Source organism: Gracilinanus agilis, chromosome 1 (assembly GCF_016433145.1).
Source record: "Gracilinanus agilis isolate LMUSP501 chromosome 1, AgileGrace, whole genome shotgun sequence".
NCBI classification, from domain to species: Eukaryota; Metazoa; Chordata; class Mammalia; order Didelphimorphia; family Didelphidae; genus Gracilinanus; species Gracilinanus agilis.
The window spans coordinates 128,826,095-128,843,090 of record NC_058130.1 but is presented as its reverse complement, the minus strand read 5'-3'; the positions used below and the strand labels follow the sequence as shown (position 1 = coordinate 128,843,090).

Genomic DNA, 16,996 nt, shown 5'->3' with positions numbered 1-16,996 from the left:
CTCTGCCTCTTCAACTCTTTCCCAGGGCTAAGCTTGGTCCACAATACTGAATTTTATCTTTCTGTTCCTTTTATTTACTGTTGTTGTTCAGTCATTCCAGTCAAGTCTGACTTTGTGACCCTATTTGTGGCTTTCCTGATTTGCCATTTCCTTCTCCAGCTTATTTTACAGATAAGGAAACTGAGGCAAACAGGGTTAGGTGACTTGCCCAGAGCCACAAAACTAGTTAAGTGTCTGAATCCCAATTTCAACTCAGGTCTTCCTAACTCCCAGGCTGGGAATACAAAGACAAATTAAAGTCCTTAAAGTACTTTCAAAAGCTGAAAGGAAATAATTTAAAGACTAAAAAGCTCAATGTATTAATAGTTTCTTTCTCTTCCATCAGCTCTGCCTCCTCCATGGGTCGCTGACCTTCCTGAAAAGAGGAACACTAGAGATCAGGAAATGATGGCTATGCCACTTCTTACTACTGGGTCCCAGGTACATCAAAGCTCTTTTTTCTGGCTTCCCAAAAGTCATAGAGTCTCTCTGCCATCTAATTTCTAACTGCTTCCTTCTATTCTTTCCCAGCTTTTGTACCCTATTGGGAGAGGTGGGAGGGTTCCTATGTGTTTATTTTCTGCTTTTTTAAATAATTCTGGCAGATCCCCCATACCTAATGGCTATCCTATAAAGGTTCTCCCTTTCATCAGCCTACAATCCATTCCAAGGCCCTTGATCACACATCTCACCTCAAGGTCCTTCTGTGTTTCATTCTCAACCATTCATCTCAGGAAAGAGCAATGATGTTTTCTTGGTGGTACTAGGTGTCAGTGTTGTTGCAGGAACCTGTGATATGTTTGGGAATGTCCAGGAATATCTCCCACAAGAAGTGGGGGCATCTAAATCCTGTTCACAAGAACTTCTGCAGGGGTATCATGAAAGAGAATTATAGGAACATGGTTTCATTGGGTAAGGTCTTATTTCCTATTCAGGTTTGTGTGTTTTGTGGTCAGTTCTAATAATAATAAAATTATTACTTTCTTTTGAACTTCAGAATAATAGAACTATCCCTACTTCTATTTCTCCCATAGGAGGTAACAAATACTCATCCTCCAAGCTTTCTGAAAGGAACTTTAATTAATGTTACATCTCCAAGGCTATGTTTCTGGTTTCTAGGCAAAGATTTTCTCCTCAGAGGACACACTGTTCTCTGCAGAGCTATAAATGAACTAATTCTCATTCTGTATCGAAGTGCTTATTTCCATTTCTTACTCCCTCCTCTTTCCTCTATTTAACACAGCCAAAACATCTCCCAGAATTCTTTCCTTATGATCCATCATGCCCTTGAAAGACAAATAGATTCTAAATTCATTCATTCATAACAATCTCTCACTTCTTAACTCCCATAGCATTTTGCCTTGCAAGAATATTTGAATCCTTTCATTGACTACTTGTTTAGTGCAGTGCTAGGTGATGTAAAATTTTTAAAGGAACATAAAGTCTGATAACTTCCCTCTAAGTGCTTCTTGTCTATTTGGTAAGGCAGAGAATAAAAAAAGTTAAATAACAATAGAAGACATTCTATCATTATGATAAATGACTATGGCTAATATTAAATGCCATAGGGTTACAGAGGAAGTATTATGTGTAAAAGGGGCTGATACATAGGAACTGAACTCAGAAGAGTAGATTTTGAATACACAGAGAAGTATTCCAAGCAAAAATAATGTGGAAAAAAATTACATTAATGAAGGGATTTGGGGGGCATTTTCTATAACATCTGAAATATGTTCCTCTTCCTAAAGGAATACCAATTTCAACTTCTAAGAAAGTATCCCAGCTGGCTCAAGGTAAAAAGCCATGGGTCTTGGGACTCCAAGGCTCCAATAAGAAATATATCCTTCGAGGCATCCATTCAGGGGGAAAGCGAGGACCTATCCAGGCAGTGGCAAAGAGGAATGGAAAAACCTGGAAAGACCAACAGCCATGGGGGGCCTTGGAAGATGAAAAGATTGCTGGGGTGCATTGGAGTTATGAGGAAACTAAGACTTTCCTTGCAATTCTCAGAGAGTCTCGGTTTTATGAAACACTTCGGGCTTGTCCTCGAAATAGCCAGGTATATGGAGCTGTAGCTGAGTGGTTGCGAGAGTGTGGCTTTCTCCGGACACCAGAGCAATGTAGGACAAAGTTCAAAAGTCTTCAAAAGAGCTACCGAAAAGTGAGAAACGGCCACATGCAGGAGCCCTGTGCCTTCTATGAAGAGATGGATGCCCTGTTAAATCCTGGACCCCATGCCACAACCACTGACATTCCAAATGAAACTGACTCTCCCCTAAGGCAGGGGAATATTACTTCCAAAACTGAAGAACAAGACAGCTGGGAACTGGAGGAAGCAGAAGAATCTGATGGTGAAGAAATGAGCCTTGAGTTCACCCAGAAACCTAAGATCACTAGAGCTCCAGCCTTGTTCCAAAACTTAAGCGGTAAGATTTTTGTTCCTTATTTTGATATAAAAATAAATGTAGCATTTCTTGGTGGGTGATAGGGGGGAGTATCTTTGGACTGGAAGTGACTAAATCAAAATTACAATCATTGCCAAGCTGCCAGCCTCAATGAATCCCTAACTTCCTTCAAAACTCAATTGCTAGGGGCAGCTGGGTAGCTCAGTGGATTGAGAGTCAGGCCTAGAGATGGGAGGTCCAAGGTTCAAATCTGGCCTCAGACACTTCCCAGCTGTGTGACCCTGGGCAAGTCACTTGACCTTCATTGCCCACCCTTACCACTCTTCCACCTAGGAGCCAATACACAGAAGTTAAGGGTTTTGAAATGTAAAAAAAAAAAAAAAACAATTGCTATCTCCTCCTTTCCTGATCTTCTCAATCACTATTGCCTCCCTACTAAAATTACTTATCTTTATTTTATTAATTTCATAATAAAATTGGATTATTTATTTCAAAGTTTTTTTAAGTAATTCAAAGTACTTTCCCTATATATTGTTACTTTTGCATATTTTTTTACATTTACTTGCATATATTTTATATTTTGTTTATATTTGTATACATATATATATACATTGTTTCTCCCAGTAAAATGTAAGTCCCTAAGGGCAGTAACTATTTCACTTTTGCCTATGTATCCCTTTCCCCTAATACTATGCCTGATACATAGTGGGTACTTAAATACTTATTGATTAATCAATATGACTTCACAGTGATATCAATCAGAACAAAAAATAAAAGGACAATAGATGCTCCTAATGCCAAAGGTGAGTGTAGTTTCATATCACATTATTGTAGTGTGTTTTCCTTCAGCTTAAAACTCAAGCTGAATTTAAAACTTTTGAGGACCTTGAGCAATTAAGGCTTAGACCAAAGGAATCTGTAGCTCTCCCCAAAAGGTTCCTTTCCAAGTCTGAAGCAACTTCTAAACCAGAAGAGTTGAGTAATAAGGCTGGTTCCAGCAGCTCTGGTACATTAAGGAAGCAATAAAATCATAGATTACTTTGTACTCCTACCCATCCCTTTATGAAAGGTGCACTGTATATCCATCTTGTCTTTCTAATCTAGATAGTCACAGCCAATCTGTGGTGACTCCAGGCTTGAGTGGTTAGTCTTGGTCCTAATCCATATACCTCAAGGACAAACCAGTGATACTCTTTCTTTATTGACATTTCCTTCATTAAAGTATTTACTAAAATGTACAACCAGTACAGACTATGCTACCAGTTATAGTAATTGTTATTATTGCCAAGTTGTTTCCCAGCTCCCAGTACATCTGTTTCTACAATTAGAAAAGAACTATCTGAAGGAAGAGGGAACATTAGGGTTAAAGTGACAAAGAAAAAAATACTGACATGAGTGGAAAGGTTACAGGGGAGTATTGCACTATAAGCAGTGAGCCTATTAAGGAGGAGATGCTGCTTGTAGCAATCTAGGGCAGTGGTGTCTCAAGGAGCAACTGAGCCACAAATCCATACAGAAGCACTCCTGCAGCCACATATGGACTTAGTTTCAAAAGGCGATATTATCTATGTGCTGTATTTTTATTTATTTTGTTAAAGATTTCCCAATACATTTATTTTTTTTTTTAATTTTAAACCCTTAACTTCTGTGTATTGACTTATAGGTGGAAGAGTGGTAAGGGTAGGCAATAGGGGTCAAGTGACTTGCCCAGGGTCACACAGCTGGGAAGTGTCTGAGCCCGGATTTGAACCTAGGACCTCCCGTCTCTAGGCCTGGCTCTCAATCCACTGAGCTACCCAGCTGCCCCCTTCCCAATTACATTTAATCTGGTTGAAACCCCAGTCAGGACTGTTGTGACCTGCATGGAGCAGTGTCTTTGACCCCTCTGTTTTAGGTGACAGCCAACTCTATAGACTAAGCTTCTGGCAGCAGTGGACACCACAGGGGAAGTGGCAGGATTTGGCAATTAAATGTTTAAACAGTTATGGGTGAATAAGAATGAGTTGAAAATGACGTCTGGGTTCCTTGCTCAAGTTGCTGGAGAGTAGTGATGATGTTGCCCATTGTGAGGAGGAAGATGGGCCCAGCAAAAGACTTAGCAGAAAGCTGACCAGCTCTAGCTTCATCATGTTTCTTTTGAGGCAGCAGTGAAGTAGATTATCAAAGGTATCCTGCAGTTGAGTTTAGGCATATAATTAAATGAAGAAATTCAGAAATAAATAAATATCTTTTAACTTCATGAAGATAGTGTTACTTTATGACTTTAGCTCTGCCATAGAAAGAATATTTACCCTTGGCTACTTTGCCTTTAATTAGGGCATATTTCCAGCAGGTAAACAGTTAATGGCTTGGTTTCTCATTTGTGGGGATATTTCAGCAGCTTCTAGTTGTCAGAGCCTTGCAGCCATCCTTCTTATACAGCCAGGCATCACATACCCTAATGAGAAAGTATGCCTTCCATCTTCCCTACCTCTAGTTTTTCTTGACTCTCCCGCAAAAAGTAAAAGTAAAAAGCAGCAAGGGTGATGCCACTGATTTGCAATGGAACACTATCTGGCCAGAAAAAAAATTTGTCCCCACTTTTTTTTCTTTTTATGGGCACCTGCCGCCTCTACTCAGTTTTATGTAATCTTCCCATATAAAAATATATTTTAGGGCAGCTGGGTAGCTCAGTGGATTGAGAGTCAGGCCTAGAGACGGGAGGTCCTAGGTTCAAATCTGGCCTCAGACACTTCCCAGCTGTGTGACCCTGGGCAAGTCACTTGACCCCCATTGCCCACCCTTACCACTCTTCCACCCATGAGCTGGGCTTAAAAAAAAAAAAAAAGAAAAAAATATGTTTTATATTTATGAGTCCTTTCATCAACTAATGATAAATCACAAATTTGCTGATTCTTTTGAAGGAAACTTACTCCTGTAAAATAAACAGACCATTTAAAAAATACAAGTAGTTTCATTTAGAATGGTAACTAAATTCTTGGAAGGAGAGGACTTATTCCAGAATTAGAATAGACAGAAAGGAATCAGAGACCAAGAATAGATCCTTATAGGTCTCCTTTATACAGTAATGGGCCTAAATGTCAGTCTTCTGAAGGATATACTACAGGAATGAGGAGAGAAATAAAAGGCAAACAGACTCACACAGGTTTAGAAGACCTCTGAATGACCTTTTGGGATATTCATGTGACCCTTTGGTAAGCTGTATGCTAAAAATCCCTAAAAGGATGGGGGGAAAACGAGAAACAAACTTCTAACTACCTCTGGAACCATCCAAAGGTGACATTACACTAATGTTAATTTAAGCATTCGATAGCAGGTTTCAGTTCTACCTAGAAAATAAAAATCTCTTACTCCTGTACGTAGTCTTCAGGATATACTTTGTTTCTCAGTTCCTGGCCCAACAAGAGTCCTCGATAATAAGATGTCTTCCATGATAATGCAGTGTTCAAGCCTAGAACTGTGATGTGAATAAAAGGCTCCACAATAATTTACTAAAGGAGTGATCTGTGCATAAATGGCATAAGGTCCTAGAAATGAATTAGTTTGTTACATTTTTTTAATCTGTTATTTCATTAGTATGGGTATTCCTTCCACTAGTGCAGATCACAGCTATCCACTCTTTACTCTGGTAACTCATTATGGCATTTGGGGAATTCTGGGATCTAAAGCCTAAACTGACCTCTTCACTTCTGTTTACTTCCCCTCCCTGAGCCTCAATTTCCTCATCTGTAAAACAGGAGTAATAATTTTTATAGTATCTGCCTCATAAGGTTATTATAAAGAAAGCATTTTCAGCACTATATAAGTGTAAGTTGTTATTACATTTCTTAATTACTACACTTCATTGAATTCTCTATATCTCCCCCAGGTGCTCAGGCTACACCAGAGGTATCAAATTTATAGCCCACAGAACTCTTAAGTTTGGTTAAAAAGAGGTTAAAATGTAATTGGGAGACTTTAACAAAATAAAAACACAATAAAACATAATGTTAATTTGTGGTTTCCCAAGTCAGTATGTGGCTAGGATCCATTTCTCTTTGAGTTTGACATTACTTGTCTACACGATAACAAACAAGATTTTGTTTTCCTGATTCTGTAACTGTTCATGCTTTCTCCTGAGTCAAGACTAAGTATATAGAGCTTTAAAATCCATTCTAAATCAATTTTTATCACTCATAGCCTCCAATTTTTTAAATGGGGGGTTTGACCATATGCTCTTTAAGATCCTCTAGTTCTAACATTCTATGGTTCCATGAATTTGGACAGACACCAGTAGATGTATCTTTTTTTTTTTTTTAAAAAAACCCTTAACTTCTGTGTATTGGCTTCTTGGTGGAAGAGTGGTAAGGGTGGGCAATGGGGGTCAAGTGACTTGCCCAGGGTCACACAGCTGGGAAGTGTCTGAGGCCAGATTTGAACCTAGGACCTCCCGTCTCTAGGCCTGACTCTCAATCCACTGAGCTACCCAGCTGCCCCCAGTAGATGTATCTTGATGAATTTTAAAATGTTCAGTGGATAGAGTGCCAGGCTCAAAGTCAGAAAGACTCTTCTTCCTGAATTCAAATTTGGCCTTAGGCAGTTACTAACTGTGTGACTCTGGGCCAGTCACTTAATCCTGTTTGCCTCCATTCCCTCATCTATAAAATGAGCTGGAGAAGGAATGGCAAACCAGGCCAGTTTCTTTGCAAAGAAAACTCCAGTGTGGTCACAAAGAGTCGGGCATGACTTAAACAATTGAACAACAAAAAAGTACCAAAGTATTTTTATTTACTTTTTAAAAATTTGTTTTAAAAGTTAACAAAAATCCACCTTCTCTTATTCCTTATCCCTCTCCCCATTTAAAAAAAAGAAAAAGAAAAAATCCTTGTAACAAATATATATATACATATATATATATACATATAATAGTCATGCAGAACAAATTTTAACTATGTCCAAAAAAATATATCCTCAATCTGTACCTTAAGTACATCATTTCTCTGTCAAGAGATAAGTACCACATTTCCTCATAAGACCTCTGAAATTATAGCTGGTCATTGCATTGATTATAGTTTTTAAATCTTTCAGATGTTTATCTTTATAATATTGTTATTATTATATAAATTATTTTTGTTCTCTTCATTCTTCATCATTTCCTACAAGTCTTCTCCTGAAATGATCCCCTTCACCATTTTATACAACACAGTAGTATTCCATCACACTTAAAAGACCATAATTTTGCTCAGCCATTCCTCAGTTGATTGGTACCCACTTAGTTTCTAATGCCACAAAAAGAATTACTGTAAATATTTTTGTATATATGGGTCCTTTTCCCCTTTCTTTGATCTCTTTTGGAGTATAAAACATTCTGGAGTCAAAATTAAGTTTAGTAACTTACTGGAATTTTTTTAAGGCAGACTAATGAAAGGATAATTTCTGATGATTCTTCAGAAAATTGCTATAGAAAATCAACAGCTTATTTAGTGCTGCTGTTGGCTTTAGCTTCTGCCATGCTTCGTCTTATCTCAACTTTGTGCTCTGATGGCAGGTGTTCACTGGGGCTATGAGGAAACTAAGACTTTCCTTAGCATTCTTAGTGAGTCTCGATTTTATGAAGCCCTTCAAGCCTGTCATCGAAAAAGCAAAGTCTATGGGGCAGTGGCTGAGCAGCTTCAAGAATATGGCTTCCTTCGGACACCAGAACAGTGCCGGACCAAGTTCAAAAGCCTTCAAAAGAGCTACCGTAAAGTAAGGAATGGCAGCATGCTAGAATCATGTGCCTTCTATGAGGAGTTGGATGCGCTGATGAATACCCAGGCTTCTGCCTCCTCTACTGATAACCTGGAAGAAGTAAAGCCTCTGAGGCAAGGGGAAAATGACATTGAACCCCAAGAACCAGGATGCTGGCAACATGAAATGTCCTTACAAGCAGCTGTGGTGGAGGACTCTGACAGCCAAAGAATTAGCACCAAGGAACTAATAGAGGACCCCGAGTCCCAAAGACCTCCAACTTTGGGTCAAAGCCTGAGCGGTGAGAACCTTCCTCAATAAGATCCTAGCCTAAAAGGGGAAAGAGTATAGTCAAAAAGCACTGGTTCCAGAGTTGAAAGACCAGTGGCAATTGAAGTGGATAATAAATCTTTAAAGGGAGTATCTAAGGGATAGAGAGGAGTGTGGAGGCCCTGAAGTCAAGGACACTTATGCTTAGTGGACAAGCAGCAGAACCAGTAAAAAAGGATAAGTAAAGAAGTAGGAGAACTGAAATAGAAAATTTCCAGATGAGGAAACTTTCTCTACCAATACAGGTCAGCACTTCTGTGCTACTCATAGTCATTACAATAATCACTGTAAAGCACCTTTAGCACAATGCTTGGCACAGAGTAAGTGCTGTATAAATGTTAGCTATTATTAGCTTATCATTATTCTTTTAGGTTTACTGATTTGGGGGGTGCTGGTGTGTTGTATAAGATCTTTGAGAGTAGGGACTATTTTATTTGTGTACCCAGGAGCTATATGCTTAATAAATGTTTATTGAATTTAATAAAGCATCTTCCAACACTTACTCATTAGACATTAGCAGGTTAACCTTGGGCAAGTCAAAATGAAGATAATACTTAAACCACCTACCTCAAAGAGTGGTTGTGAGGAAAAGAGTTTTACAAACCTTCATATGTGAGTTATTTATAGTGTTGGTATTCATAGAATATTAGAGCAAGAAGGGAACTGAAAGGGCTTCTGGTCCAAAAGATCTAAGAAAGGGTACATGATTTCCTCAAAGTCACTCAGTTAGCTAGTGGCTCTGCTGGGAATAAGATAGAACATCTTATCTGATAAGTTGAAGGACAGACTGAGGAGCAGAAAGAAAAGAAGAAATGAGGGGTAGTAAGATCATAATGCAGGAAATGCCAAAAGTTCTAGATTGCATATAACAGGATGACATGTAATTACATTTTCTTTATTGAAACAGAATTTTGAGATTATTTCTTAGGTCCTCCTAGCATCATGAATATTGTTTGGCCTACTACAAAGAAGTCTCCTTATTTAAAATATTCCTTAGGGGTTGAAAGTATGAGATATTACCTAAATCCCTCCTACTGATTTCTCCCTTGAGCCCCAGACTCACATTTCTGGTTATCTATAAGATATCCTCAACTGGAAGTCATACTAATATAAATACAGCATTCTAAAATTAGCCTTCTTCCCCCAACCTCCTTCCAAATAGCTCTTATAAACTTCCCTATTTCTCTTGATAACAGCCCCATTCTTCCAACCATTCATCCTTGGAGTCATCTCATTCTTCCCCCTTCAATGCCCATATCCAAACAGTTATCAAGTTCTGTCATTTCTACCTCCAAAATGTATTTCATAGTCAACCTTTAAGCTTTCTCTTGATCTACTGCAATGTTCTTAAGTGGCTAGCATCCATTCTTGTCCTTCTCCAGTCTGTCCTTCTTATTTCTACTGAAGTAACCTTTCTGTCAGACATGTTACATCATATTTTTTCAAAAACTTTGAGCAATTCACATCATGTTGAATTAACCTTACATCAAGACTCTCTAAAATCTGCCTTCAACCTACTTTACAAGCTATATTTCTTATATTTACCAACTCTATGCACTATCTAAACTGAACTACTCACTAATCTTTTTCATCTTGTCCTTTCCTACCTCCATGAATTTGTACGTGCCTTTCCCAGTGCCTGGAACTTTCACATCTCTACCTCTTAAAAGCCTACTCTTCCTTCAGGCCACATCAAGCTCAAGTGCCCCCTTCTCAGTGAAGCCTTCCCTTTTTCTTCTACATGGCAGTGATCTCTCTTCAAATCTCTTGGGCTACTTTATTTGATACCTTACACTTATTTTCACTTTATATTATCTCTGCTATTAGATTATAAATGCCATTTGGGTTAAGAACTGTGTTGTTTTTCAAGTATATGTCCCTTGTGTAATTGGAATGTTGTACCTTTGAACTACATTACCCAGAATCCCTTTCCTCTTTCATCCCCACGTTGCATCCTTACACTGTATTGATAAAGTTGTGTGAAACTCACCCTTCACACTCTTCCCACGCTCTCCTCCTTGCTCTCTCTCCTACGCCCCCAGTCTGGGATCCTCCTCTTTACTAAGGCTCTAACTATCCTTTACTTTAAGTTATTATTAATGAATCTTATAAAAATACTTGGAGTTATTGAATATTAATTTTTAAGGTTACACCCTAGAACCTAGAACAGTGATCTGCATATCATAGGCATTGAATGGTTACTGAACTAAATGAATCACAAGATTTTAGAGTTAAAAGGAATCCCCACATAACATTCATCTGACAAGTGGTCATCTAGCCTCTATTTCAAAGACTTCTATTGATTAGGTATCTACTGAACCTGAAGCAGCTCATTCTGTTTTGAGAGCCCTAATTAATTTCTTTCAAATGTCAAACCTAAATTTGCCTCTTTGCAACTTACACAGAGAGGTCTGGCCTTTTTGGGGCCAAACAGAATAAGACTTATCTCCATTTGACAGTGCTTCAAATACTAGAATATTGATATCATTCCCTTCTCTTCCCCCAACTAAACAATCCAGTTTCCTAAATTCTCTCATGATATGGACTTAAGGGCCCTTCATCCTGGTTAAAGCTATCTAGATTATCAATGTTTTTCTTAAACACTGGTCCCTAGAACTGAATACAATACTCCAAATGTGGTCTTTCCAGAACATAGTATTCTACTTTCCAGAACATAGTAAGATTATCACCTCTCTATTCTTGGAAGCAAGTTCTCTTGATATAAACTAAGATCTCAGTTATTTAGGTTTCCACATTATATCAATTGTTTGCAGTTCTCTAAAGCCCTCAGATCTTTTCCAAATGAATTGATTCTGCCCACCTCTCCCCCAAACTGATGTTTTAATCCAGTTTCTTTAGAGTTCAATGTCGAGACTTTACATTTGTCCCTATTAAATTTCATATTATTAGGTTCCACCACATTCTCTAGTCAAGATCCTTTTAGATCCTAACTCTGTCACTCAGTGTTTTATGACTATGTGATATGCATACCAACTATTCCTTTAAGTCATTAATAGAAATACTAAATAGCACAAGGCCAAGCAGAGATACTGGAGACACCTTATTGAAGACCTCTTGCCAAGAATACATAAAAGTTCCTTGAGACAGGCCATTCAACTAATTCCTGATCCATCAGTTTGTATTATCTATTACACACCCCTCTCTCCTTTGAGTTTGTAATCTCTGCTTCCTTTCCTAGTTGTTCACTAACCAGCTCTGAAATTTTCACTGATCAGTTCTAAAATTTTCCCAGGAATCAAAATCAAACTAACTGAACTACAGTTTGGCAGACTTTTCTTTTTGTAAACTGGAATTACATCTGTCCTTACTTTGGTCTTATTAATTGTATTTTAATTTTCCATTCACTCTCTTCCATTTAGCCCTTCTCACAAGTGCTAAAATAATCTTCCTAGTATACACTTCTTGCCTTTTGACTACCCTACTTAAAAACTTTCAATGGTCCCTTGCTAAATATAGGAGAAAGTACAAACTCCTTAACATTTAATACTTTTACAATCTGGCTCCAACCTACTTTTCCAGATTTATCAATATGATTCTCCTTCACACATAATCTGTGTTTAAGTCTGACTAGAAACCTGATTCTTCCTTGAGCTAGTCCTACACTCTTCTGCCTCTGTATTCATGCAGGCTGCCTCTATCCCCCATGCATGGAACACAACCTTTCCTTATCTTTTCCTACAGAAATCTTTCAAAGTTCAATTCGAGTATCAGTTCTTCCATGAATCCTTCCCTAATTCCTTTTCCACTTTACCCTCTTTCACACAACTGAAAGGTTTTTTTTTCCCTTCTCAAATTTTGGGTCTTCCCTTTCCTCCAAAAGCTAGCCTCGTACCTCACTCTTCCTTCTGCTTTGGCACAGAATCACATTTTTATTATTGTGTTGTTTTTTTTCAGGTTTTGATATGAGTAAGAGGAATAAGAAGGATCCAACACAAATTTATGAGAAAGAACTACATTCAGCGTTACCAGGAAAGTCTAAAGGTGCCATTCCCCATGATACTGATCCAGGAAAAGACCACAAGACGGGGTACATGTCTGAAAGGCAGTGGAGAAACTACCCCCCAGGAGATAGAAAAGGAAAATTCATTACCCAGCATAGAGATTTAGGAAAGATCATAGGACATCGGAGACCTTTCATGGGACGGAGACCTTACAGATTTTTCAAATATGGGAGGAGTGTTCTTCAGAGCTCACATCTTCTTATGTGTCAGGCAATTCATCAGAAAGAAAACCCCTACAAATGTAATGTGTGTGGAAAGTGCTTTGGTAGAAGCAGGAGCCTTATTAGACACCAAAGGATCCACACAGGAGAGAAACCCTTTAAATGTCTCGAGTGTGGGAAAAGCTTCAATGACTCTTCAAACTTTGGCGCTCACCAGAGAATCCACACAGGAGAGAAACCCTATAAATGTAGTGTATGTGAAAAATGTTTCAGTCAGAGCTCAAGCCTTATAATACATCAGAGAACCCACACAGGGGAAAAGCCCTATCAGTGTAGTGAGTGTGGGAAAAGTTTCACCAATAGCTCTCACTTTAGTGCCCATCGTCGAATACACACAGGAGAGAATCCCTATAAATGTGTAGATTGTGAAAAAAGTTTCAGTAACTGTACCCGATTTAGAGAACATCAGAGAACTCACACAGGAGAAAAACCCTTTGATTGTTCACACTGTGGTAAAAGCTTCAGTAAAAGCTCTGCACTTACTAAACATCGAGGAATCCACATGAGAGAAAAGCTTCCATCACAACTTAAATCTGATTATACTCCAGAAAACTTAGACAGGGCTGATGAGTTTGGGAAAATTTTTTGACAGAAGTCTATCAAAAAAGAATTGTTTGCAGTCTTTTGTCTTCATTTCATAAAATAACTGTCACAGTCCTAGAATCAATTTTGTACTTATTATAAAACAACTCTTAAGAGATGTAGGAAATGTTGATGTTTATATTGTAGGGGTTCTATTCCTATTTCTGCCTCTAACTTGCTGAATGTTCCCCTGATTCTAATATAGTACTTGATTTTTCTTTTAATAAAGTAGAAAAGACATGTGGTCTGATTTCCAGATGTAAATCTGTTATATATTTTATGGCCATTTCTATTAAATTTTGATTCCAACAATACTGTTAAAAGATGTTTCTTCCAGGATCAAGAAAATGCTGAAAGTCATTACTTACAACCCCAAATGAACTTGGACTTACTGATATACCAGAATCCTGGGTCTGGAAGAGACTTTCAAGGACCTCTGTCTAGAATAACTATCCTATATAGATGATTAACTTTTCCTAGTTTTAAAGAGGTTGGAGATAATACAGCTTTCCCCCAGCAGCCTTTTGAAATATTTTGACATTCTTCACTTATCAGGAAGTTGTTTCTTTGTGTCTATGCCCCTTTGTACTATATGTTGTAGTCATTGTTCCAGTCTTTCTACCCCTGGGAGATGGAAAGAAACTGGTCGTGTTCCTTGTGTAATACATACTTAGAGATTAAGTTCCATTGGCCTTCCCAAGGAAATAATCTCTGTTTTCTTACCTCTTCTTATAGTTCTTACTCTGTCTTTTGTTACTCTTGTTTAAAACTTCTAAATTCTCATATCCTTCTTGGACTAAACAGAATGCATGCTTCCAATGTTTATTATCATCAAAAATAAAGTAGAATTTCATGTATCTTATAGTTCTAACCTATAACTTTTCTTGTTTAAATGATGACTGGTTCATTAGTAAACATTTGATTCGAATTAAGGTCTTGAATCCTCAGTGCAAATATTCACAGACCTTGAGTGGCACCCTTCTTTTAGCTTATACCTATATAATAATGTATCTATCTGAATAAGTGAGTGAGTTTATATTTCCCAAGGTATTAGCCTGACTGATACATCAAATAATTTCTAAGTCTCTATAATGCCAAGTTCTCAAATTATATGTAGGACATATGAGTTTAGTAAAAACTGAACCCCAGATTTCTTTATTTCTTCCTTGTCCCTACCTAGCCATATGATATCAGAGTGAGAAAGTCTCTGAAAGATCATCAGATCATGCCCCAAGGATTTGACTGGAAGCTCTATGTAATCCACTATAAAGAAAATGAAGACTATAAGAATGGAATTACTGCCCATGAACAAAATGTAGATTCTAGGAATCCAGATTATCTGATTTTGGGGGGGAAAAAATCTTAGAATTGAGAGTGCTAGACTTTAAAACACAAGTAAAGCAGATAGAAATGAATTTATTTGGGGCTGGAATTAATCCTGGATGTGGTGAAAGCATGCCCTGGGGGCAAATGAAAAACCTTCCTTTTGGACTTCTTTGGAAAGAGTGCTAGACTTAAGAGACCTAGGTTCAAGTCCTAACTCCATCCATTATTAGCTATATCACCAAGGGCAGGCCACCCTTAGGGTGCAATGGCAGGGCATCAGGAAGGTGTAGTGACAGGCCTGGTGGGCCTTATAGCCTTTGCAAATAGTAAAGTCCAATGGTCCTCCATTCTAGCAGGTTTGTTGTTGACTCCCTAATTATAAGACCATTGTGAGATGCCATCTGCCTCATGACCAGTGACAATGTCAGGTGCAATACTTTGGACTAGTTCCCCAAAACCACTATATCTCCAGATGATCTGGATGGCCATCAGAGTCTGAAATTCTGACTCCATATGTGCATAAATAATTATAATACAAAGTAGGACTGTTAAGTGCCAAAAAAATGCAATAAGAGCAGAAGTGGAATAGTGTTTTTGATTGGTGTAGGAAAATATAAGTAATGGGGTCACCAGGGATATTAAAATCAACTATGGGGTTTGTGGGAACACTCTCTGGGATGTAAGAGAGACTAAAACTGGACACTGAAGTCTTGTACAGCTACACCACTCCCAACTGGAAAAATAACAGCCAACTGTCACTCTGGCCAGAGGCCTTGAATTAACTAACAAGGTAACAAGGTGAAATTGGGTTTTAATTAGAAACAACTAAAAGGAGGGATAGGAATGACTACTCTAAAATCTTAGCACCTAATAACAAAACCCAAAGGGACAGGGAAGGACTTATTCAACTACACTAATTTAAGCTATCTAACTAACAGGGCCCAAGGAGCTATACTGGAGTCTCTGGGTTTCTGCCTCAAACCTGGAACCTGCCAGGCTTGAGGACAGCTAGGGCTTTTGTGGCTTTGGGATTTCTCACTGCAATCCACTGATGATGTCTGGATGCCAGGAGCTACAGTTGTCTCAGGAACCAAGTAGTAAGGGGTTTGCTTGAAGCACTGTCCTCTTCTCTTGTTCTTTCCTTAAATGCCACACCACACAGGATCCCAGGGAAAAACAGGATGCAAGGTGTCCTTTGCTCTGAGGTCTCCCAGGCTGGCAACAGTTTTTGCCTACCACTAATGGAGTCCACACTCAGCACAGATAGACTTCCTCCTCCTTCATTCCAACCTGGAATTCCCAGCTCCAGCTCCTTCCTGCTATGTACTTCCTAATCAATATATAATCAATACCTGATAACTAGCTAATCTAATCTTACTCATAACAGTTGCGAGATCAAGAAAATCATGAAGAGCATAAATTAGGGGAAATTTGGAAGATGAATAGAATTTCAATAACTAGAGATTTGAGTGGATCCACCTTCTAGAGAGAACATGAGCAAAAACAAGGAAGCAAAAAAGTTCAGGATTGGGGAATACTGAGTCACACAGCTTGACTGGAACATAGACTATATAGTAGTAGTGACTGATTAGAGGGGAAAGATTTGTTGGAACCAAATCCTAGAGAACATTGCATGTCAAATTCAGGAACTTGAATTGTTATTTGGTAAGCAAAGGAGAGTCACTGAAATGCTTTTCAACGAAGGAATGACATTCATTCAACACCTAGAGGTAGCTATGTTACATATAGCTGTTGACCTGGAATCAAGACAATGTGAGTTCAAATCTGGCCTCAAACACTTGCTAGCCATGTAACCTTGAGAAACTCACTCAAACTGCCTCAGTTTCCTCATCTGGGGATGGTTATAAGGGATAATCTCAATAGCACCTACTTTTCCAAGGTTGTGGTAAAAATAAAATGAGATATTTAAGTTAAGGATGTGTCAAACCTTAAATACATAAATGCTAAGTAAAAGAAAAATATTTCATACCCATTATGTACAAAGGCTATGCTAAGTGCTGGCAGAGTTTTAGGATTTTGTGTTAAAAGGTACCTGAGAGGTCATCTAGTCCAATCCCCTTCATTTTACAGATGAGGTTAAGTAATTTGTCCAAGGACACCCAGGTGAAAAGTAACAAGATAAAGATTCAGAGCTAGATTTCTCTAACTCCAGATCCAATGCTCCTATCATAATGTGGTCAGTGTTGCTTTTATTTAGTGGGCAATGGGACTCCACAAAAGATTCCTGAGCAGGGAAACTGTGTCTAGATCTTTCACTAAGGAAAAAATACTCTTTAACAGTGATGTGAGTCATTGAAAATATGAAAAACTAGAGGCAGGAAGAAGTTAGAAAGATGTTAAG

General features: G+C 38.3%; 1 protein-coding gene across 1 annotated transcript; it reads left to right on the top strand.

Moving 5' to 3' along the window:
- The first annotated feature begins 845 nt into the window (after positions 1 to 845).
- Positions 846 to 13,622, top strand: ZKSCAN2 (zinc finger with KRAB and SCAN domains 2). Its single transcript, XM_044677305.1, has 4 exons — positions 846 to 951; positions 1,788 to 2,465; positions 7,972 to 8,454; positions 12,399 to 13,622. The coding sequence occupies exons 1-4, from the start codon at positions 846 to 848 to the stop codon at positions 13,313 to 13,315; spliced, it is 2,184 nt and encodes a 727-aa protein (XP_044533240.1). The 3' UTR covers positions 13,316 to 13,622.
- Positions 13,623 to 16,996: the final 3,374 nt, after the last annotated feature.